A 22,562-nucleotide genomic window follows, 5' to 3' on the forward strand; every position below is an offset into this window, starting at 1 on the left:
CAAATTCATGGTAAAGTTGAAGTTCCGCATGGTCTCTCTCGGAACCATTATTCATTCCTTAGATCCTGGAGACTGGTATGCCGCCCTCGACATGAAGGACGCATACTTCCACATTGTGATCTACCCAGCGCAGAGATGCTTCCTTCGCTTTGTGGTCAATCAGCAGCACTTTCAATTCACCGTCCTTCCTTTTGGCCTATCTACGGCCCCCAGGGTGTTTACCAAGTGCATGGCTGTTGTGGCTGCCTCCCTTCATTGACAACGGATCCAAGTGTTCCCATATCTCGACAACTGGCTTATTCGAGGCCGCTCCAGGAATCAGGTCCTCCAGGAATCAATTCTGAAGCACTTAGAGGAGAGGAAAGTGATCAGGAACAGTCAGCATGGATTCACGAAGGGCAAGGTATGCCTGACTAATCTAATTGCCTTCTATGACGAGATAACTGGCTCTGTGGATGAGGGGAAAGCGGTGGACATGTTGTTCCTTGACTTTAGCAAAGCTTTTGACACAGTCTCCCACAGTATTCTTGCCAGCAAGTTAAAGTAGTATGGGCTGGATGAATGCACTACAAGGTGGGTAGAAAGTTGGCTAGATTGTCGGGCTCAACGGGTAGTGATCAATGGCTCCATGTCTAGTTGGCAGCCGGTATCAAGTGGAGTGCCCCAAGGGTCTGTCCTGGGGCCGGTTTTGTTCAATACCTTCATAAATGATCTGGAGGATGGTGTGGATTGCACCCTCAGCAAGTTTGCAGATGACACTAAAGTGGGAGGAGAGGTAGATACTCTGGAGGGTAGGGATAGGATACAGAGGGCCCTAGACAAATTAGAGGATTGGGCCAAAAGAAATGTGATGAGGTTCAACAAGGACAAGTGCAGAGTCCTGCACTTAGGACGGAAGAACACCATGCACCGCTACAGACTAGGGACCAAATGGCTCGGCAGCAGTTCTGCAGAAAAGGACCTAGGGGTTACAGTGGACGAGAAGCTGGATATGAGTCAACAGTATGCCCTTGTTGTCAAGAGGGCCAATGGCATTTTGGGATGTATAAGTAGGGGCATTGCCAGCAGATCAAGGGATGTGATCATTCCCCTCTATTCGACATTGGTGAGGCCTCATCTGGAGTACTGTGTCCAGTTTTGGGCCCCACACTACAAGAAGGATGTGGAAAAACTGGAAAACGTCCAGAGGAGGGCAACAAAAATATTAGGGGACTGGAACACATGAGTTATGAGGAGAGGCTGAGGGAACTGGGATTGTTTAGTCTGCGGAAGAGAAGAATGAGGGGGGATTTGATAGCTGCTTTCAACTACCTGAAAGGGGTTCCAAAGAGGATGGATCTAGACTGTTCTCAGTGGTAGCTGATGATAGAACAAGGAGTAATGGTCTCAAGTTGCAGTGGGGGAGGTTTAGGTTGGATATTAGGAAAAACTTTTTCACTAGGAGTTTGGTGAAACACTGGAATGCGTTACCTAGGGAGGTGGTAGAATTTCCTTCCTTAGATATTTTTAAGGTCGGGCTTGACAAAGCCCTGGCTGGGATGATTTAATTGGGGATTGGTCCTGGTTTGAGCAGGGGGTTGGACTAGATGACCTCCTGAGGCCCCTTCCAACCCTGATATTCTATGATTCTGTGATCAGGTGCAGTCTCATGTTCAGCTCATCATGAACATGTTCAATCGACTGGGCCTCCTGCTCAGTGTCGTGAAATCTACTCTGGTACCAACCCAGAGGGTAGAATTCATAGGAGCAGTCTTAGACTCAGGCCTAGCCCGAGCACTTCTGCCGGAAGCACACTTCCAATCCCTGGTAAACATCTTCCATAGCCTGCAAAACTTCCCAACCTCGACCGTGAAAACATGCCTATGTCTCCAGGGACATATGGCCTTTTGCACATATGTGACCATGCACACCAGGCTGCGGCTACTTCCACTCCAAGCCTGGCTATCAACAGTATACCGCCCAGGTCAGGACAGCTTGAGCACGGTGGTTACCATCCCACCAGGGATACTGGCCTCTCTAGACTGGTGGCTGGACCCCAAATCAGTGTGCGAAGGGGTGCCATTTCACGCTCCGCAGCCCTCCGTGTCCCTAGTCATGGAAGCATCATCCCTGGGATGGGGAGCCCACCTCGGGGTCCTCTGTACACAGGGGCTAAGGTCGGCAGGAGAGTTATCCCTGCACATCAACGTACGGGAACTCAGAGCTGTGCGCCTGGCATGTCAGGCATTCCGAGTGTGTATTCAAGGCCGTTGTGTTGCAGTCCTCACAGACAACACAATGGCCATGTTTTACATCAACAAGCAAGGGGGAGCCCGGTTGTCCCCCCATGTCAGGAGGCCACTTGTCTGTGGGAATTCTGTATAGCCCACTCGATCCATCTGTTGGCGTTATTTCTCCCAGGAGTCCAGAACACCTTAGCGGACCACCTCAGCAGATCATTTCAGACTCACGAGTGGTCGGTTCGCCTGGACGTCATCCACTCTGTCTTCCTGAAGTGGGGCTTTCCCCTGATAGACCTATTCGCCTCTCGTGAGAATTGGAAATGCCAAGTGTTCTGCTCTCTACAAGGACGCTCTCCAGGTTCCCTGTCAAACGCCTTCCTCGTACAGTGGGAGGATCACCCATGCTACGCCTTCCCTCCATTCCCACTAGTCCACAGGGTCCTGCTCAAGCTGCGCAGAGACAGAGCCTGTCTGATTTTGGTCACCCCAGCGTGGCCCAGGCAGCACTGGTTGGTATACAACTCTCCTAGAGCTGTCAGTAGACACTCCAATTCCATCATGCGTACGATAACTTGGCTGGTGTCCCAACTACACACCTTACCGCCCACTCTACGCTGGCTCAGGCTTCATCTTCTGCTTTCCTGGCACACGTACCCATACTGGAGATATGTAGGGCAGCGACTTGGTCATCGGTGCATACCTTCGCTGCCCACTATGCAATAATTCAGCAGTCCAAGGGTGATGCTGCATTTGGTTCAGCGGTCCTTCACTCCGCGACATCTCACTCCTACCCCACAGCTTAGGTAAGGCTTGAAAGTCACCTAATTGGAATCGATATGAGCAAGCACTTGAAGAGGAAAAGAGAGTTACTCACCTTTGTAACTGTTGTTCTTTGAGATGTGTTGCTCATATCCATTCCAAACCCGCCCTCCTTCCCCTCTATCAGAGTAGCCGGCAAGAAGGAACTGAAGGGGCACTGGGTCAGCTGGGACATATATCCGGCGCCAGGAAGGCGCCACTCCAGGGGGCGCCTCAGCCGACCCACTGAGTATTGCTGGGGTAAAAATCTTCCGACAATCGTGCACGCAGCACGCAGTCACCTAACTGGAGTGGATATGAGCAACACATCTCAAAGAACAACAGTTACAAAGGTGAGTGAGCGTCTTTTTTCTTAGTATTATGAGTCTAAGTGTACGCTACTCAGGGGGAGAGAGAAATTAGAACTAATGCATTTTATCAAATTCTACAAATACCTTAGATAACTTTTCTACATAAAAATGTCACAATTTTAAGGCCCCACATATCAGAACTTCCTAGGATGAGAAGCAAGTGATATGTGCCCTTTTGAAAAACCAGGAATCTTCTTTCAAATAGTACAGAGCACCTGTTTTAAGTCTTTAGGGTCATGAAATATTTGACCCTAAACCTGTTAATGATTCAGAATTTTTGTGTATTGCACATTCTCGGTCTTATGTAAGTTCTTTGGGAACATCTGTGTCAGGCTGACTTTTTTAAAATGACAGCTGATCAAAGCTGCCTGAGCTATTGCAGTTGTTAGACACTGGCCCAAAGGAGACGGGTTAGGGGCAGAGTGCAAGTGAGGCAATCTAAGGCATATGATAAATGCAGTTTATCATTTATAAAGCATTTTGCCAGTTGAACAGACCCACTTGGGTGACAGTCTGCAGTGCAAAGGGTAGCCATTTTTTTTCAGATTAACTTTTTGATTTTAAAGAGACAGGTTTTGGTCCTGTATGAATTTGGCCTAAACCTTCCAATGGTGGACTCAAGCTCATTAGCATGACTCCACCTGTCCCCATTAGCGGTCTCCTGACAGTTGCAGTTCATAAAATTCTGTGATCTTTTGCAGAATGGAAGTGTGTATTACTTTTAGGGGGGTGGGGTTGTTTTACTTTTGTATACTACTTACAAGGTAGAAACATTCCACTTTTAGCACTATGTGCAAATGTGTGAAAGAGAGGGTGTAAAACGTACTTTTAAATGGTTGGGGAATCAGTACTGCATGCACTTTTAATGTAACAAAGATACCAAAAAAAAAAAAAAAATCTGCCAAGGAACTGGTCTTATTTATTTTTGGAGTTTTGAAATGTTGACACAGTTCCCTCTTACTGGTTACAACTTACTAGCTGAGAGATGGAAAGCTTGATGTTTGATCTGATGTATGTTTTCAGAGCTAACTACTGCTCTCTCGTTACTAACAGCTTTTGAAAGTGTGGGGTCCACACACACACGCTGAAGCTTTTGCGCTGTAGGGCGCACTTTCATTAAATTGGTTTATATTTGTTCCCTGAATAAGGACATAAATACTCGTTTGGCCAAAAAAAAAAAAAAAAGATAATTGGATTGATTCAAAGGTGTTCACCTAAGCTATCTGTTTAACAAAATGACTGATTTACTATGTATCTGAGACTAACACATTGATTCATCCACTATGCACTTATTCATTTTTGTTAAGTCTATGGGTACAGCTATGAATATCTGCCAGGATATATAACTAAATAAATAAACTATCATAAAATAATTTTTCATGTAGAAGAGTTTCATAATTCAACACTTTTTGGTTAACAGGGAAAACTAACCACTGTATTGTTCTTGTTTTTGGCAGAGATGAAAGAAGAGGATCTTATGAATATGCACCTGATCGTACTTACTATGAGACTGTTAGAACTCCAGGGACGTATCCTGAAGATCCTAGGAGAGAATATCCTGCACGAAGCAGAGAATTTTATGCAGAATGGGATCCTTATCAAGGAGATTACTATGACCCGCGATATTATGACGATCCACGTGAATACAGGGATTACAGAGGAGATCCTTATGAACAAGATATAAGGGAATACAGTTACAGACAACGAGAGAGAGAGAGGGAAAGAGAGCGGTTTGAATCGGATCGAGACAGAGATCATGAAAGGCGGCCAATTGAACGCAGTCAAAGTCCAACTCATTCCAGACGTCCACAGAGCCCTGGAGCGTCTCCCTCACAGTCAGAAAGGCTTCAAAGTGATTCTGAAAGGAGGATCTACAGCAGGTCTTCAGATCGTAGTGGGAGCTGCAGCTCACTTTCTCCTCCAAGATATGACAAACTTGACAAGACGCGTCCAGAGCGTTATGCAAAAAATGAGAAAAATGATAAAGAACGTGCATTTGACCAAGAGAGAACAGACAAAGACAAACGTTTGGTGAGGAAGGAGAAGCCAGAAAAACTAGAAAAGGATAAAACTGATAAGCAGAAACGAAAAGCAAAAATTCATTCACCAAGCTCTCAGTCTTCTGAAACAGACCAAGAAAATGAGAGAGAACCCAGCCCTGAAAAATTAAAGGGCAATAGTAAACAGAGTAAAGAGAGAGCTGATAAAGAAGGGACAGCTAAAAACCGTCTGGAACTAATGCCATGTGTGGTGCTGACTCGAGTAAAAGAAAAGGAAGGGAAAGTTATTGATCAGCCTGCTTTGGAGAAACTGAGAGCAAAGCTTGATAATGACACTATTAAATCTCCACTTCTTGAACAAAAAGTCCAGACATCTCAAGTTGAGCAAACAAAATCTGACCAGTCTAAACTGGAACCTGTTAGAACTAAGGTGCCAAAAGAGAAGGTTCTTGCCAGTCATGTAGAAGTAGTTGATAAAGAGGGAAAACTAAAGTCCAAGAAACACTTGAAGACAGAGCAGACTACAGAAGGGACAAATGCAGTAGATCTCGACAAGTTAGAGGCTCGTAAAAGACGTTTTGCTGATGCAAACTTGAAACCTGACAGGCAAAAACTGGACGTTAAAAGAAGCAGCCAAGACGAGGAAGATGCTGCACGCATGGTCTTGAAAAAGCAACTTGATGTGACAACTTCATCTAGAGAAGTTACAGTGTTAAGGGAAGGAGAATTGGAAAGAAAGCCCTTGAGGAAAGAGATGCTTAAAAGGGAATCTAAAAAAATTAAACTGGAAAGACTTATTACTGTTACCAGCCCCAAAGATACACAGGAGCCTGCTAACGTTTCCGTTGGGATTGGCTTGCGTCCCTGTTTAGAACTGCAGCCTAGGCTAGGAGAACCTGTTGATGAACCAGTGGAAACTCAAGAAATCCTTTCTAAAAAACTTAATCCAATAAAACCACAGCACAAGCAAATGCAGCTGTTAGATGATCAAGGAACAGAGAGCGAGGACATGAAGAAAAATTTCTGTGGTCTTCCCGAAGAGATGCCTGACCATAAACTTGGCCAGGAGAAACCTCAGTCAGCTGATACAGAAGAGAAAATTGGTATTGACATTGATTACACACAAAGTTACAGAAAACAAATGGAGCAAAGTCGCAGATTAAAACAGCAGATGGAAATGGAGATAGCAAAGTCTGAGAAGTTTGGCAGTCCAAAAAAAGAAGTAGACGAATATGAAAGGCGTAGCCTGGTTCATGAGGTGGGCAAACCCCCACAAGATGTCACAGATGACTCTCCACCAAGTAAAAAGAAAAAGACTGACCATTTTGATTTTGAAATTAGCACTAAAAGAGAGAGGAACTACAGAAGCTCTCGCCAGGTGAGCGAAGATTCTGAAAGGACTGCCTGTTCACCTAGTATCAGACACTTTCCTTTTCATGAGGATGATGACACCCTAGATTCCCCAAGGCTAATGCCGTTAAAAGAAACCAAAGAATCACCTAAAATAGAAGAAAAGGGTCTTTCATATTCCAATATGACTGTGAGGGAGGATTCCCTAAAATTTAATCCCTACGATTCCAGCAGAAGGGAGCAGATGGCAGAAATGGCCAAAATAAAGCTATCGGTACTTAGTTCTGAAGATGAATCAAGTCGATGGGAATCTCAAGTGAAACAAGAGCCTGGTAAAGTTGATATTAGCTTCCCAAGTAGTATAGTTAAAAGAGACAGCATACGAAAACGGTCTGTACGGGACCTGGAACCAGGGGAGGTGCCTTCAGATTCTGATGATGACAATGAAAATAAACCCCATTCTCCTAAAGCCTCATCATTATTAGAGAGTTCCAGGTTATCTTTTTTATTAAGGGACAGAGAAAGAGAAGAAAGGCTGTCAACTTCTTTAGAAAGAAACAAATTTTACTCCTTTGCATTGGATAAGACAATCACACCAGACACAAAAGCCTTGCTTGAAAGAGCTAAATCTCTCTCTTCATCTAGAGAAGAAAACTGGTCTTTTCTGGATTGGGACTCAAGATTTGCTAGTTTTAGAAACAATAAAGACAAAGAGAAAGTTGACTCTGCTCCAAGACCTATTCCATCTTGGTATATGAAAAAGAAAAAAATCAGGACTGATTCAGAAGGAAAACTAGATGATAAGAAAGAGGATCATAAAGAGGAGGAGCAAGAGAGACAGGAATTGTTTGCTTCTCGATTTTTACATAGCTCAATCTTTGAACAAGATTCCAAGCGTCTACAGCATTTAGAAAGAAAAGATGATGACCTGGACTTCATTTCTGGTCGAATATATGGGAGACAGACTTCTTCTGATGGGAGTAACAGTGCATCTGAGTTGGTGCAAGAACCAGTTGTTCTTTTTCACAGTAGATTTATTGAGCTAACCAGAATGCAGCAAAAAGAAAAGGAGAAGGATCAAAAACCAAAAGAAGTGGAAAAGCAGGAAGACAATCAGCCTAAGACTCCAGAAACTGTTCCTGATAATAAAGAACCGGAACATAAGTCGTCATTAGTTGGGCCTTCTTCAGTCACAGTTGTAACTCAAGAATCAGCAGCAGTCATATCTGAGAAGGTAGCAAATGAAAAAACAGTTGTGGATATAACGTCTGCAAGAGAAGAAAGGCCATCTGAACTTGCTTCAATAACAGAAGAACCAAAACCTCTTCCCGAACTTGTTGCTCCTATCAAAGTAGAACCACCTGAGCAACTTGAACCTCCCCAAGTAGTAGAAGCCAATAAAGATGTCATTCCTGCAACTCTGGCTTCTGAAGAAGACTCGGTATCTACAGAGCATCCTTCATATTTGGATACAAAGCCGCCTACACCAGGAGCTTCATTTTCACAAACAGATATCAACGTAGACCCGGAACCTGAAAACACACAGTTGATCCCACCACCTCCCAAATCAGTTCAAAAGTCTGATGAATCTAGCAAATCTAAAGAGGAAAATGCCCTACCTGCTGCTGACACTGATCCTAATTCAAGTCAGAAAGCAGAGGTAGTTGCTGATATTCTGCCTCCTGTTTCTGACAATGACATGGAAGTTGAACCCCCAGTTGTAAAAGATAAAAAATCATACAAAAGTAAACGTTCCAAGACTCCTGTTCAATCAGCCACAGCAAATGTCACAGAGAAACCTGTCACAAGGAAGAGTGAAAGGATTGACCGTGAAAAACTTAAAAGATCGAGCTCTCCTCGTGGGGAAGCACAGAAACTTTTAGAATTGAAAGTAGAAGCAGAAAAAGTTTCAAGAAATGCTGCTAAATCTCCTAGTGCTGCAACAGAGCCAGAAAACATAGAGCCAAGTTTGCCAGTAGGTCGAACTAGACGCAGAAATGTAAGATCAGTTTATGCTACCACAGGAGACAATGAAGGCCCATCTCCAGTGAAGGACTCGGCAGAGGTAACTAGATCTACCAGAAAAAGAGGAGAGAAGGAGCCTCAGGAGACTGCAACAACTGTTCCTACCACACCAAGAAGAGGAAGGCCTCCAAAGTCACGCCGTAAGCCTGAGGAAGAAATCTCTCCTATTAAGACAGAACCAGTACAACAAGAAGCAGAAGAGACTGAGACTAAAGAAACAGTGGAAACCCCTAAACCTGCAGAGGGATGGAGATCTCCTAGATCCCAAAAACTAACACATGGTCATTCATTAGCTGCAAGCAGTCAGCAGGGAAAAAAAGGGAAAAATGAACCGAAAGCAGATATCACTGTAGAATGTGAAGAGGCCACTGAAACAGCTGGTCAAGAACCAAATATTAGTGAGAACAGTAATAAATTAAAGGCTACAGACAAAGAAGCAGCAGCAAGCGAACAGAAACGTGACAGAAAAGAACTTGATATGGACAAAAATCTTCCAGAAACCCCCACAGTTGAGATTGTAGAGAAAAAAAATCCCTCAGAAAAAGCTACTAAATCCAAACGAGGAAGATCTAGAAATGCCAAGACAGTTGTAGATAAAGCATCCTTGTGTCTGAAAAATGTGGAAATACGTCTCAATGTTGATGAAGTCAAAGGTGCCCTGCGACCAAGTGAAGAGGAAGTAGAGCCTGTGGCAATGTCACCAGCAAAAATCAAAAGTCCACAAAAAGAGGACAGTTTGTCACCCCATTTTGTAAAGAATGAGCCAGAAGATCCATTCCAGGAAACAGAAAAAGAAATTATGCATGAACCAAACCAATCACCAGAAGCTGCCCAGTTAGCAAAGCAGATTGAACTTGAACAGGCTGTGGAAAACATTGCAAAGCTCACTGAAACACCATCAGTTGCTGCCTACAAAGAACAGGCAACTGACGTGTCTGAAGTTCGTCAGGAGGAGGAGGGAGACAAACCTGCACATCAGGCTAGTGAAACAGAACTGGCAGCAGCTATTGGATCCATCATAAATGATATTTCTGGAGAAACAGAAAGCTTTCCTGCTCCTCCAACTTATCCTGCAGAATCAGAATCTGAGATACCTCCAGAACCAGTGGTGTTGCCATCCTCTAGGGAAGAAATGGAGCCTGAAACTGATCAGGCAGTTAACAATATCTTGGAAACAGAAGCTGCTGTTGGACCCTCTGGCACTACTCCATCAACAGTAGAGGCAGAAAATAAGGAGGCTGAAGTGAGCTTCAGTGAATCTTCAAATTCTGCACAGGAAGCGGAAACGTTACAGGAAACCGAAGTTTCTCGGAAGGAAAAAGGCCGTCAAAAGAGCACGCGGCAAAGACGTAAAAGGAGCGTGAGCAAGAAAGGGGATACCGCCGAAGTTAGTGTTTTTGAGCCTGAAAGGGTACAAAGTAAGTCTCCTAATGCCAATGAAGTTAAGGCAAAACCAGAAGAAACCTTGAAAGATGAAAAGCAAAATAAAAACTCTGTTCAGGTTTCTACTGAATTGAATATTACTGATGCAAGCAAGGCTGCAACCACTGAGAGAATTTCTCATGAAGCTGTTTCTGAGAGCAGTGTCCCTCCTAAAGCTCCTCCTGCTCTGGATCTACCTTCCCAGCCCGTTCCTGTGGATGATGTGAGCCAAACTGGATTCAAGCTACGGTCAGCTATTGAAAATGCACCCGTTACTCCACCGAGTGTTTCAAATACAACCGTTCCTGCAGTTTCTTCTGCAACTGCGACAAAATTACCCACTCCTGCACCAGCTGGGATAGTCCCCCTTCATTCCAGCACCACCAGCGTGACCGAATGGATTGTAAGGCATGATGACACCCGTGCTCGTTCCACCCCACCACCAGCTCTTCCCCCAGATACTAAAGCATCTGATATTGATACAAACTCCAGTACTCTGAGGAAGATACTTATGGAGCCCAAATACGTTTCAGCAACTAGCCTTGCTTCTACGAATGTCACAACTTCTGTTGCTGAACCACTTAGTGCACCTCGTTTGGAGGAGGCACCTCATCCTCCAGTAGAGGCCATAAAACCAGTGTCAGAGGAAAAACCAGCAGTTCCTATCACTAATGCTTTGGATCCCCCAGTAGCAGAGGCACCAGTTTTCAGTGAGAAAGAAAAATTAAGTACAGTTATTGCCCCCAAAGCTACTTCCGTTATAAGCAGAATGCCCCATAGCATTGATCTAGAGGAAACTCCAAGGATAACATTGATGAAGCAAGTCCCCCAGACCCAGACATGTCTAGTTAATGCCCCTTCACCAAAATACAAGCAGAGACCTAGCACAAATGATAACAGCAGGTTTCATCCAGGATCTATGTCTGTTATTGAAGATAGGCCAGTGGAGACTGGATCCAGCCCAGGTCTGCGAGTAAACACTTCAGAGGGTGTTGTACTTTTGAGTTATTCAGGACAGAAGACAGAGGGCCCTCAACGAATTAGTGCAAAGATCAGTCAGATTCCCCCAGCAAGTGCTGTTGATATAGAGTTTCAGCAGTCTGTGTCCAAGTCACAAATTAAACAAGAACCTATTACTCCATCGCAGCCAGCACCCAAAGGCTCTCAAACTCCCACAGGATATGGGAATGTGTCCACCCATTCTTTGGTACTAGGAACCCAACCTTACAATACATCACCTGTGATCTCCTCCGTTAAACAAGAACGGACTACCTTAGAGAAATCTGAATCAGGCCACCTTTCTGTCCAGACTCCTGCTTCTCAGTCGGGGCCTGTTAAAGTCCTCTCCCAGACGGTAAACGCTCCACCTGTACTAGTTCACAACCAGATGGTACTCTCTCAAAGTGTAGCTTCCGTCAACAAAAAACTTCCTGATCTGACTGCTCTGAAAGTGGAGACTAAGGCTCTTCAGCCATCAAACTTGAGCCCTGGGGTCAGTCCTCATCACCCTTCCCTATCTGGTAAAATGCATTCAGAAGCAAACCATGTCAGCTCAGGACCCAACACCCCAACAGATCGGGCTATTTCTCATTTGGGGGTTACAAAACAGGAGCCACATTCCCCACGTACAAGTGGGCATTCTCCCTCTCCATTTCCAAGGGCTTGTCATCCTGGCAGTACCTCATCTCCAGCTTTATCTAGTAATACCTCTGTCATGCTGGCTCCAGGAATTCCTGTGCCTCAATACATATCCAGTATGCATCCTGAGCAGTCTGTTATAATGCCCCCCCATAGTGTAACACAGACTGTATCCCTTGGCCATCTGTCTCAAGGTGAAGTGAGAATGAATACCCCTCCTTTGCCTGGTATTCCTTATGGCATCCGCCCAGAAGCGCTCCACTCTCCCAGAGCAGCTCTACAACCTCAGTTAGAAATTAGACCTCAGAGATCCAGCACACCTCAGCCAGCTCCAATAAGAGACATAGTCATGCCTCCGTTATCTTCTCAGCATCCCCCAGAAGATGAGATGCATTACCATCATACTGTGTGTAGAGGGTCAGCCCCTGTACAGTCCGACGTGTTAGTAATGCAGACAGATTATCGCATGCATGCTACAGGTATAAGACTCGACCAGTACAATGTGCCTCGAGATGTGAGGATGATGATGCACCCACACATGGCAACAGTGGGTGACCACCACCCTGAAACTAGACAATCCAGAACACCAGAAGGGTCTGTGAAAACTCCCCCAGTCAGCAAGACTCCACAACCTGGAAAAGAGGCGCCCAAGTCTTCTGAAGTCAAAATGGCGCACTCTCCCCACAGTGAGCCCCGGCTCCTCAGCGTCCCTCCCAGCAGCCAGCTTCCTGGACTGCCTTTGACACAGCCTGTGGTTGTACCTCATGGAGTACAGATCATGCATCCTGCAGGGAGTTCCTTTCATGATTATAGATCTGTGTATGGCGACATGAGAAATTACCATGCAGCAGCCCAGCTTGGTCATCCTCAGTTCCCTGGAGCATCGCCAATTGGTCTGTCTTCACGGAGTATGACCCCATCTCAGGTGAGAAAATTATGATTTCCTCTGTTTGGTTTTCTTTACCTGAGTTTAAAACATACTATGATAAATATAGTCCTAATGCAATTGCATTTGACTGCAGTGGGAGTTACAACTGGGATGAGTTTAGCTCATTCCTCATACACTGTGCCCTCTCCATTTAGGGTTGTGTTTTAAAGTACTACAATGCTAAAAATCAGTTATTTTTGTTTGAGACATATGGGATAAACACCTTTTTGAAGCTACTGGGAAGGAATTAAGGGGGAGGATCCCCTAATTTATTTTCTTTTTATCATAACAGGGCTCCATTCTGGGAGTGCTTGAAATCTTTTATAAATTCCTAGTTGTAGTGATATAAGAGGGGAACAATTCCCGACATAGGCAAGCTGGAACATGGTTTGAGATAATCTCACTTGTAGCTATTTTCCTCTCCAGTAATTACTGTATTATACAGACCAATGGCATGGGAGTGAGAGAGAGATCCACTGGGTGGATGGTGTGGTCCAGCAGTTTGAGGTCCTGAATTGGGACTTGGGAGGTCTGGATTCAGTTTCCAGCTGTGCTTGATAGTCTCTGTGCTTCTCCTCCTTCATCTATAAAATACGGGTGATAACTCCCATTACTGTGGTGAGGATAAATTTATTAACAGGTATGAGGAAGTCAGATAGTACAGTGATAGGGAACATACTGAGAGCCAAATAGCTGTCTAGAAGGATTTAAGCAGGAGAAATCATTTGACTGTTTCCCAACAGTCTAATTGTTAAATGAGAAAGTTTTGTGCCATTCATGAATTCTCCAAAGTTTTCCCTTTCTCTCCCATTATTGCTTTGTAGGGTCTGCCAGAAGGTGAACATTCACATACCAGTCAGCCAGTGCGCAGCAAAACTCCTCAGATTTCCCAGGACTCTAAGGGGTCACAGGCAGTAGGACCTGAACAAACCCACCACACCACTGTAAATAGGCATGCAGCACAGATAGACCCTCATGTACATCTTCAGAGGACACAGGCAGATACGGGCCAGACTTCGTATCCTTCCCCTGTTGCCATTTCAATGAAACAGGAGCTTCCATCACCTCACCAGCCTCAGGCAGTTCAGAAGCAATCTTTGTTTATCCCTACAACTTCAGGCCCTGGGGCCCCACTGGGGCTGCCATTGTCTCGCTCCGAACCTCAGTCTGCTCTAATACAAGATCCATCTCCTCACTCTGTTTCTCAGAGACCTGTGGATATGGTTCAGCTTCTAACAGTAAGTATCACTCTTTCTCCTTGAGCTGCTGTGTGCTGCTTGTTTTTTTTAATGCCTGAACCAGGACTAGGGCAAGGGGAAAAATAAGCAGTAGTCTTCTGCCAAGCTCCTCCCACTTGTGACACCAAAATGTAGTGTGCCACTCACATTAGGTAGTGCAGCTCTTCATAATGTGACCATCCCTCTACTTTCTTGGGTGCTTCTATCACTAGTTGTCATAAATATAAAGGGAAGGGTAAACCCCTTTAAAATCCCTCCTGGCCAGAGAAAAAAATCCTCTCACCTGTAAAGGGTTAAGAAGCTAAAGGTAACCTCACTGGCACCTGACCAAAATGACCAATGAGGAGACAAGATACTTTCAAAAGCTGGGAGGAGGGAGAGAAACAAAGGGTCTGTGTGTCTGTCTATATTCTGTCTTTGCAAGGGATAGACCAGGAATGGAGTCTTAGAACTTTTAGTAAGTAATCAACCTTAGGTACGTGTTAGATTATGATTTCTTTAAATGGCTGAGAAAAGAACTGTGCTGAATAGAATAACTATTTCTGTCTGTGTATCTTTTTTGTAACTTAAGGTTTTGCCTAGAGGGGTTCTCTATGTTTTGAATCTAATTACCCTGTAAGGTATCTACCATCCTGATTTTACAGGGGGGATTTCTTTATTTATATTTACTTCTATTTTTATTAAAAGTCTTCTTGTAAGAAAACTGAATGCTTTTTCATTGTTCTCAGATCCAAGGGTTTGGGTCTGTGGTCACCTATGCAAATTGGTGAGGCTTTTTATCCAACATTTCCCAGGAAAGGGCGGGTGCAAGTGTTGGGAGGATTGTTCATTGTTCTTAAGATCCAAGGGTCTGGGTCTGTAGTCACCTAGGCAAATTGGTGAGGCTTTTTACCAAACCTTGTCCAGGAAGTGGGGTGCAAGGTTTTGGAAATATTTTGGGGGGAAAGACGTGTCCAAACAGCTCTTCCCCAGTAACCAGTATTAGTTTGGTGGTGGTAGCAGCCAATCCAAGGACAAAGGGTGGAATATTTTGTACCTTGGGGAAGTTTTGACCTAAGCTGGTAAAGATAAGCTTAGGAGGTTTTTCATGCAGGTCCCCACATCTGTACCCTAGAGTTCAGAGTGGGGGAGGAACCTTGACACTAGTGAAATTAGTTAACAATGTTGCCATTTATATGGATGTTCCTAGAGTCCAGTGATAAGAGTTACCACCTCATTGAGATGAATGAGAAGAGTCCATGAGTCTGAGTTAGTGTTTGACTGTCTACAGACTCAGGCAGGCATCGCTGCCTTGTTTTCCATTCTGTTCACATTTTGGAATATTATCTTTGCAAACCATGAAGGCTAGAGATGATTTATTTAAAAAAATGTTAGATTCTGGAGCATGAGGAGAAGAGAGAGGTGGGTAGAGGAAGAATGGTGATGTGGTTAGAGCGCCAGCCTGGGAATTGGGAAATCCAGGTTCAAGTCCCTGCTCAGCCACAGACTTCCTGTTTGTCCTTGGGCAAGTCACTTAGAGAACTGAGCACAGAGAGACTAAGTGTAACAAGAGGGTAATATAGTGTCCTGCTGCACAGGACGTCTATGAGGGTAAATAATATTAAAGTTTTTGGGTTCTCCGATATTAAGGTAATGGGGACCTTGGATAGACAGACAGATGGCCACTGTGATGAAATAAGGGTTGCACTGATGATTTGGCAGGATGTGGCCCAAATCAGTCCTTGTTGGGAACCAACTATGAGAAGGCATTAAATGTACTGCATTCTTAAAACACTATACTTGGTGTCATAATTGCTACTGAAAGCATATGAGCAGCACAGATGTGATTTGCCTCACAATTAAGATCACTTTTGAATACAAGTAGAAGCACTTTCCAGTCCATGTTTCATTATATCTTTATTTTACTCCTTCATTTGTTTGTATTAAGATTTTTTCATCCTTTATTTTCAGAAATACCCAATCGTGTGGCAGGGCCTTTTGGCTCTAAAGAATGACACAGCTGCAGTTCAGCTCCACTTTGTCTCTGGTAACAACGTCTTGGCGCACCGGTCCCTGCCAGCACCTGAAGGAGGACCTCCACTAAGAATTGCTCAGCGCATGCGACTGGAGGCTTCGCAGTTGGAGGGTGTGGCACGCAGAATGATGGTAAGGGGTAATATTCATACTGCCTTGTGGTCTGCAGTAAGTGATGGGGCCTCTGAAATATTGCTAGGGGCAAATATGTCTCCTTTGACATAAGAATTAAATGCAAACATTAATGGGTGTCTAGTCTTCACTTAGCTCAGGTGAGGGAGTGGTGTGGATTTGGGATCATACACCTCTTACGTTACTCTGCACTGTACGGAAAGGTAGAATGGCAATAGCAGACTTGTCAGACATTACCCTTAAGAGTACTTGGAACTAACCTGTCTTTTGCCAATGTAACAGACTTTTACTAGCTCAGAAGTGTCTAAGCAACATGGGAAGTGGAAGTTGTTAGGTTTGTACATTGGAAGCTGAGAAGTTTCCATAGTCTCGTCTCTTCTATTTTTTTAATTGGCTGAGAAGTCTACAGTGGCCTTTCGCAACACCCACAGCCAATTAATTCCTGAGGAGTTCAAAGAAAGGATTTTCCAGTAAAGGTTTAAAGATAATGAATGTGTGTCAAGAACAGGCATGTCCCTAGCAAATGCTTGTCTGTTAATTGTCCTCTTTTCTTCCCAGGTGGAGAGTGATTACTGCCTATTACTGGCCTTGCCTTGTGGACGAGACCAGGAAGATGTGGTGAATCAGACTGAGTCACTTAAGGCTGCATTCATCAGCTACCTGCAGGCTAAACAAGCTGCAGGAATCATCAATGTTCCCAACCCTGGCTCTAATCAGGTATTTGCATGGAAACAGTGAAACTTTGCAGTTAAAAATGAAATTAAAATGACACCATTATATGGTTATGGGATATAAACCAAAAAAATCCTTTTGTGGTTAGTGTCAAGGTGCATGCTTGTGTCTTTAAAAGAATTAGCATGTGAAATGCTAGCCTTTTATTTCTTTGGTGAAAATATAATGGAGTAAATCATTTAATTCTTATCGGTGAACTGCTAAGACAAAAGAAAAAAGTTTGTTTTGCCCTTTCATGCTTCTTTGATTCATAAATTTCTGTTTTTTAAAAACAAAACTGATCTTTGCTCTTTTTGAACATTAGAAATCTGAAGTCCTCACTTCCCTGTTTTTCATGTGATGTCCCAAGAACTTTTTTTCAGGACACCTGAAATATGGTTTTCATTACATCAATCAAAAAGTGTGTTTTGTATAACTACAAAACGCTTGTATTGCTGCACTGAGTTAGATTTGCTCTGTGTTTAACATGAACAAACTGTCCATTAGAATGAGTGTTCAATGTGAACAATGTGGAAGAGGAAAGTCGGATAAATATAGACACATAGCTGCTCCTTTGTTCAAAATGAATATCAATGACACTTGCTTAGTGTTTCATGATAAACCCGTTCAGACACTCGGTTACTGGGAAAAAAATCCTCCCCTCTGAGACGTGTTGCTACTGTGTCAGAAGCTGGCTTTAGTAATGTGAGCATGTGCTTTCAAAAAATGCCCTTTTGTGTGACTATTCTGCAACCCTAGAAAATGTTGCCACCAGTGTCCCAGTTTTTGATCACTTTACATAAGGCTCTGTAACCTTAAGCTGCAGCTTCTCATATCTCTTCCCTCATCCTCCACCAACTGAGGTCAGGTTTACACTAAAAAGTTAGCAAAAAAGAAAAGGAGTGTGTTTGGCGCCTTAGAGACCAACAAACTTATTTGAGCATAAGCTTTCATGAGCTACAGCTCACTTAGCTGTGTCACTCAGGGATGTGAAACATCCAAACCTCTGAGCGATGTAGTTAAGCTGACCTTACCCCTGGTGTAGCCAGCGCTAGCTCGATAGATCAATGGACATATTCTTCCAACTTCTGCTTCCTGGGGAGGTGGATTAACTACAGTGATGGGATAACCTCTCCCACCACAGTAGTGAGTGTCTACAAGGAAGTGTTCCAGCAATGCAGCTAGTGAATACAGCCTAAGATTGATGGGTGATATTGATTCCTAGAATGTCTGAAGCTCAGTTTTAGGGATGAAGAGCTGCAGCTCAGGTAACATCACTGTGTGATATCACAACCTAGGTCCTCTAAAGATCCAGCAAAGAGAGGGAAGTAAGAACTGCATTTAAGGTGGCTTTTTAAAAAATGGATATAAGCTTTTAAAAGGCAAAGCTTTCTCTGTCACACTATTTGCGATTCACAGTTCACCTTCCAAATTTTTGGCATTGTTTGGTAGGATTTCCTCATTATGGTGCCAAATAAGTTGTCTGGGTGCTTGCCAATGAGCTCACGGGAAAAACAAATAAATACAGGGGTTCTTAGCTGTTTTTTCATCCTTGTCTTTATTTTTTCATTCTTTCCCAGCCTGCCTATGTTCTGCAGATATTCCCACCCTGTGAATTCTCTGAAAGCCACCTGTCCCGTCTAGCTCCAGACCTCCTAGCCAGCATCTCCAACATCTCTCCTCACCTTATGATTGTCATCGCATCGGTATGAGCTGTTTGTTGGTTACTGACTTTTCCAAGGCCCTGCAGCAAAAAAGAGAGAGAGAAATTAATGACACAAGAAAATGCTGCCAGACTACCAGCCTCCTGCCCTAACCGGCCTCGATCAAACTGTTGCTGGGTAGTGATTCTGCTACCTTGTATGTTTACATATTGCTTTAGGTTATGGACAACTGATGCACTCAACAGGCGGACTGGTATTGGGTTTCTGTGCCTCCTTTTGGGGAAAATAAAGGATGGCTATATTTTTTATCAAAAAAGAAAAGAAAAAAAAAAAAGAACCTGAACTGCCTTTGCACTAAATTAGTGACTTGGACCTTTGCACAGTTGAAGACATGCTGTGACGTTATGGATGTCTTGACACACATTAACATGCGTTGTGGACTAAACGCAGGACCTGGGAACTTCTGCTGAAATCTGTGGGTCAAGGATCATTTCACACATTATCTTTTTTTTTTTTTTTTTTGGATGTGACCCTTCCTCTCCTCCACTTCCCTCTGCTGCAGTCATCTTCTCTTCATCTGGGATGTACAGTTTACACTGAAAAAAATAAAACAAAAGGGAGAGCTATTTTCCTTCCTGGTGGGATATGCAGAACTGAGTGGGCGTGTGTGTATATATAAATATATATATATAATATATATAAATATATATAATACTGACTTTAAAAAAATCAAATCCCCACAACATACATTTTTTTTTAATCTGTGCCAAAAATGTGTTTTCAGAGAAAATCTTATTTTCATACTCAGACTTTGTATTGTCACTCATTTGTAAGTGCGCTTCATTTAAACATTACCTTTCCTTGTCCCTCGTCTCACAATAAGTGGAAGTGTTATACACTTGTACAAAGACTTTTTACCTTCCTTCCTCCTCCTCACCTACCCTAACACTTATTAATTTATGGAACTGTTTTCTCAACGCAGTTTTGTTTTGTGTGTCCATTGGATTACAAACTTTATTAAAAAATACAAAACATGTTGAGCCTGGATGTGATCCATCAGTTGCTCCGGAGGGGGAGGGAGAACACAAGGAGATTGAGAATTTGTGTGCAAGTTTGGGCCAGCCAGCATTGCTAATAAGTCACGTCTCCTACTGTGGATATTTGCTGTTTCCCAAGTGTTTGTACATAGGAGCTTTTTAAAATTTTTCTTTTTTGTTGGTGAGTTTATCTTGTTTAAAAAAAGAATTTTATCAAAGATCAAATCAAACTTTAGCCTTTGTTTTTTGTGGTGTAAATATTTGTAAAACTCCAAAGTATGGGTTTTTTTCTGGGTAATGTTGAAGGCACTTTTAATTTTGATACACAGAATAAACTACAAAACCTTCAACAGCACAAATGAGCACATTCTAAGAAAAGCCTTGGTTTATTGTTTTAAGCAACTGTATCTTGTGTGTGTTCAGAACACACATCACTGAAATACTTTTGAAGACTTGTGTCGGGAGTTGTAGCTAGAAAGTCCTTAGTGGTTTAAACAGCTGATGCCGAGGGTTCTGATCCTGCCATCGGATCCAGCTGCACTGGGTTGGTGGGGGCTGTGTCCAATTGCAGGATCAAGGCCTAAGTGGAAAGTGGCTGCTGGGACAACTGATTTCAGTGATGAGATTTATATGTGGCTTCCTATTTGTGAAACCCATCAGTAAGAAACTGTCTGTTTGGATTCTCTCCAATGTGATGAACCTCAGCTGAACTGGTCTTGTTAAAGGAAAACTCCAGTGTGATATAAGACATTTTAATCATGACATCTTATTAAAAAGAAAGCACTAAAAGAAAGTGTTGAATTGTATTTAACCATCAAGCAGGGAAGGTGCCACCTTGACATTCTAAAGCAACGGTTTTTAAATGTGTTTTTCTAACTGCATTCAAGTCTTTAAAGCCAGCTGTTAAATTAACCCAGACCATGTTTTAAATGGTTAAACAACTCTTAACGTTAACTCAAATAAAAAAAAAATAGAACTTCTGTTTTCAATACTTTTCTAATGGGGACATTGCTTCTCTGATTCCTACTTAGCATCAGTAGGCCCTTCCTGGGAAGTCTCTTTACAACAGCAGTCCCAGTGTGAGACAGCAATTCCACGGAATGGAAATAAAGACAAGTGACAGACTTGTGCAAACAGTTTCACAAATGTCTCTTTCAATAATTCTGTAGTTCTCAAAGAGATCATCATTAAGCGCTGGAGTCTTCCTTTAAACTTTGTGCTGGGGGCGAGCTAATTGATGATGGAAATAACATTGCAGTTGCATGGTCAGTTTAAAAAGGAAAATCTGTGGAGAGCATTGCAGCCAGTGCTATGAAAAGGATCACACTACATGGTTAGCAGCCCACAAATGCAGACTGGACTGCCATTGCCTGCTCCAGTTTTGTCTGCTTTAAAAACGATAAAGGGAGCTTGCGTCTCCTTTGAGTTAAGCATAGATTTATGTGCTAAATCTCCCAATAACCAGGTGGTGATGGGTGTTCAGCACAGGAATAAATTTTAACTGAGCTTTTAAAAATTTGATGTTTCCTGTGTCTGAAATCCTGCTCGGTGCTTCCTGGCTCACGGAGGAACGAGGAAGGCTGGCCCAGTGGTTATGATGATAGTCTGGGGCTCTGGAGATCCTGCTCCAATTCCCTGCTCTGCTGCAGGTTTCTTGGGTGACCTTGGGCAAGACAACCAATGTCTTTGTGTCTCAGTTTATCACCTATAAAATGAGGGTATTTTTAAATCTACATGAGCCTCAGATTTGTTAATCAATGCACTATTGGTGTGCATGCAGCTAATGAGGCAGAACCAGACCTGTAAGTCACCGATAGAAGAGGGCATGGCCAGCTACACTAAGGAGCCTGCTGACTTTTTGTTCTGCCTCAACAGCTGCAGAAAGCTTTCTTGGACCTTACTAGCAAAAGCATTATAAAGAGAAGAAAGAGGTTTTGGCTGTAAGTTTGCCTTCTCCAGCCTTCCCCATGCTGAGGATTTAAGGGTCCAGTTCCTCTCTTCTGCTGAGACCTCATTGGTGGCCCTGCTCTCCCTCGCAGAGTGCAGCGTGGAGGAGAAGGCAAAGGCACAGATGTGTGCTATCTGCTCCACCCCACTTGTGGAGTGCCTGGATGGGATCTCTGCCTATTCTGTGATCAGGAGCCCTGCACATCTCAGCTGGGCCAGGGACTTTGATGGAGTCCCTTTGCCAAACTAGGAGCAGCAAATCTGGACCCAGACCTGCAAGAACGGAGAGTCCTGAAGCAGGCTTCAGTTCCTTCTCCCAAAACAGAGAGGGAGGGAGGAAGGCTCCCCTTCTGAGGAATGGGACAACACGCATGCAGCGTGTGTGAGTGTGGCTCCAACTGTAGCCCACACAGCCCCTCCCGTCCTTCCCTCTCCTCCTCAGAAGCAGAAAAGGCTGAAGAGGACTCGGGGGCCAGACAGCATTGAACCCCCTGTGGGCTTCCCCAGCAGCATGCTATTAGTTTGTGCATGGGATACCTCAGCCCCTGTGTTCCCAGCCCACTGCCATGGGGCTTCCCCTCCAGTGTTCAGTCCCAGCATATAGACTCAGAAGAGACCATCATGATCATCTAGTCCGACCTCCTGCAGACTGCAGGCCACAGAACCTCACCCACCCACTCCTGTAACTGACTCCTAACCTCTGGCTAAGTCACTGAAGTCCTTAAATGATGATTTAAAGACTTCATGTTGCAGAGAATCCACCATTTACACTAGTTTTAAACCTGCAAGTGACCCGTGCTCCTATGCTGCAGAGGAAGGCAAAAAACAAACAAACAAAAAAACCCAGGATCTCTGCTGATCTGACCCAGGGAAAAATTCCTTCCCAACCCCAAATATGGCTATCAGTTGTCCTGAGCACATAGACAAACCCACCAGCCAGACACCTGGGAAAGAATTCTCTGTAATAACTCAGAGCCTCCCCATCTAGCCTCCCATCACTGGCCATTGAGGATATTTGCTACTAGCAGTTGCAGGTCAGCTACATGCCATTGCAGGCAAACTCATC

At 43.8% G+C, this 22,562-nt stretch overlaps 1 protein-coding gene across 6 annotated transcripts in view; it reads left to right on the plus strand.

Annotated features, from left to right (window-relative positions):
* The window catches only part of SPEN (spen family transcriptional repressor), a 106,013-nt gene extending 86,466 nt beyond the window's left edge, over positions 1-19,547 (plus strand). For all 6 annotated transcript variants that reach the window (XM_073316860.2, XM_073316863.2, XM_073316862.2 and 3 more), the window contains 5 exons: positions 4,849-12,751; positions 13,579-13,992; positions 15,943-16,137; positions 16,696-16,854; positions 18,429-19,547. In XM_073316860.2, coding sequence (XP_073172961.1) covers positions 4,849-12,751; positions 13,579-13,992; positions 15,943-16,137; positions 16,696-16,854; positions 18,429-18,560 — 8,803 coding nt within the window. In that variant the 3' untranslated portion in view covers positions 18,561-19,547. The remainder of the gene's footprint in view (positions 1-4,848; positions 12,752-13,578; positions 13,993-15,942; positions 16,138-16,695; positions 16,855-18,428) is intronic.
* Positions 19,548-22,562: the final 3,015 nt, after the last annotated feature.

This window comes from Lepidochelys kempii, chromosome 18 (assembly GCF_965140285.1).
Source record: "Lepidochelys kempii isolate rLepKem1 chromosome 18, rLepKem1.hap1, whole genome shotgun sequence".
In the NCBI taxonomy this organism is placed as follows: domain Eukaryota; kingdom Metazoa; phylum Chordata; order Testudines; family Cheloniidae; genus Lepidochelys; species Lepidochelys kempii.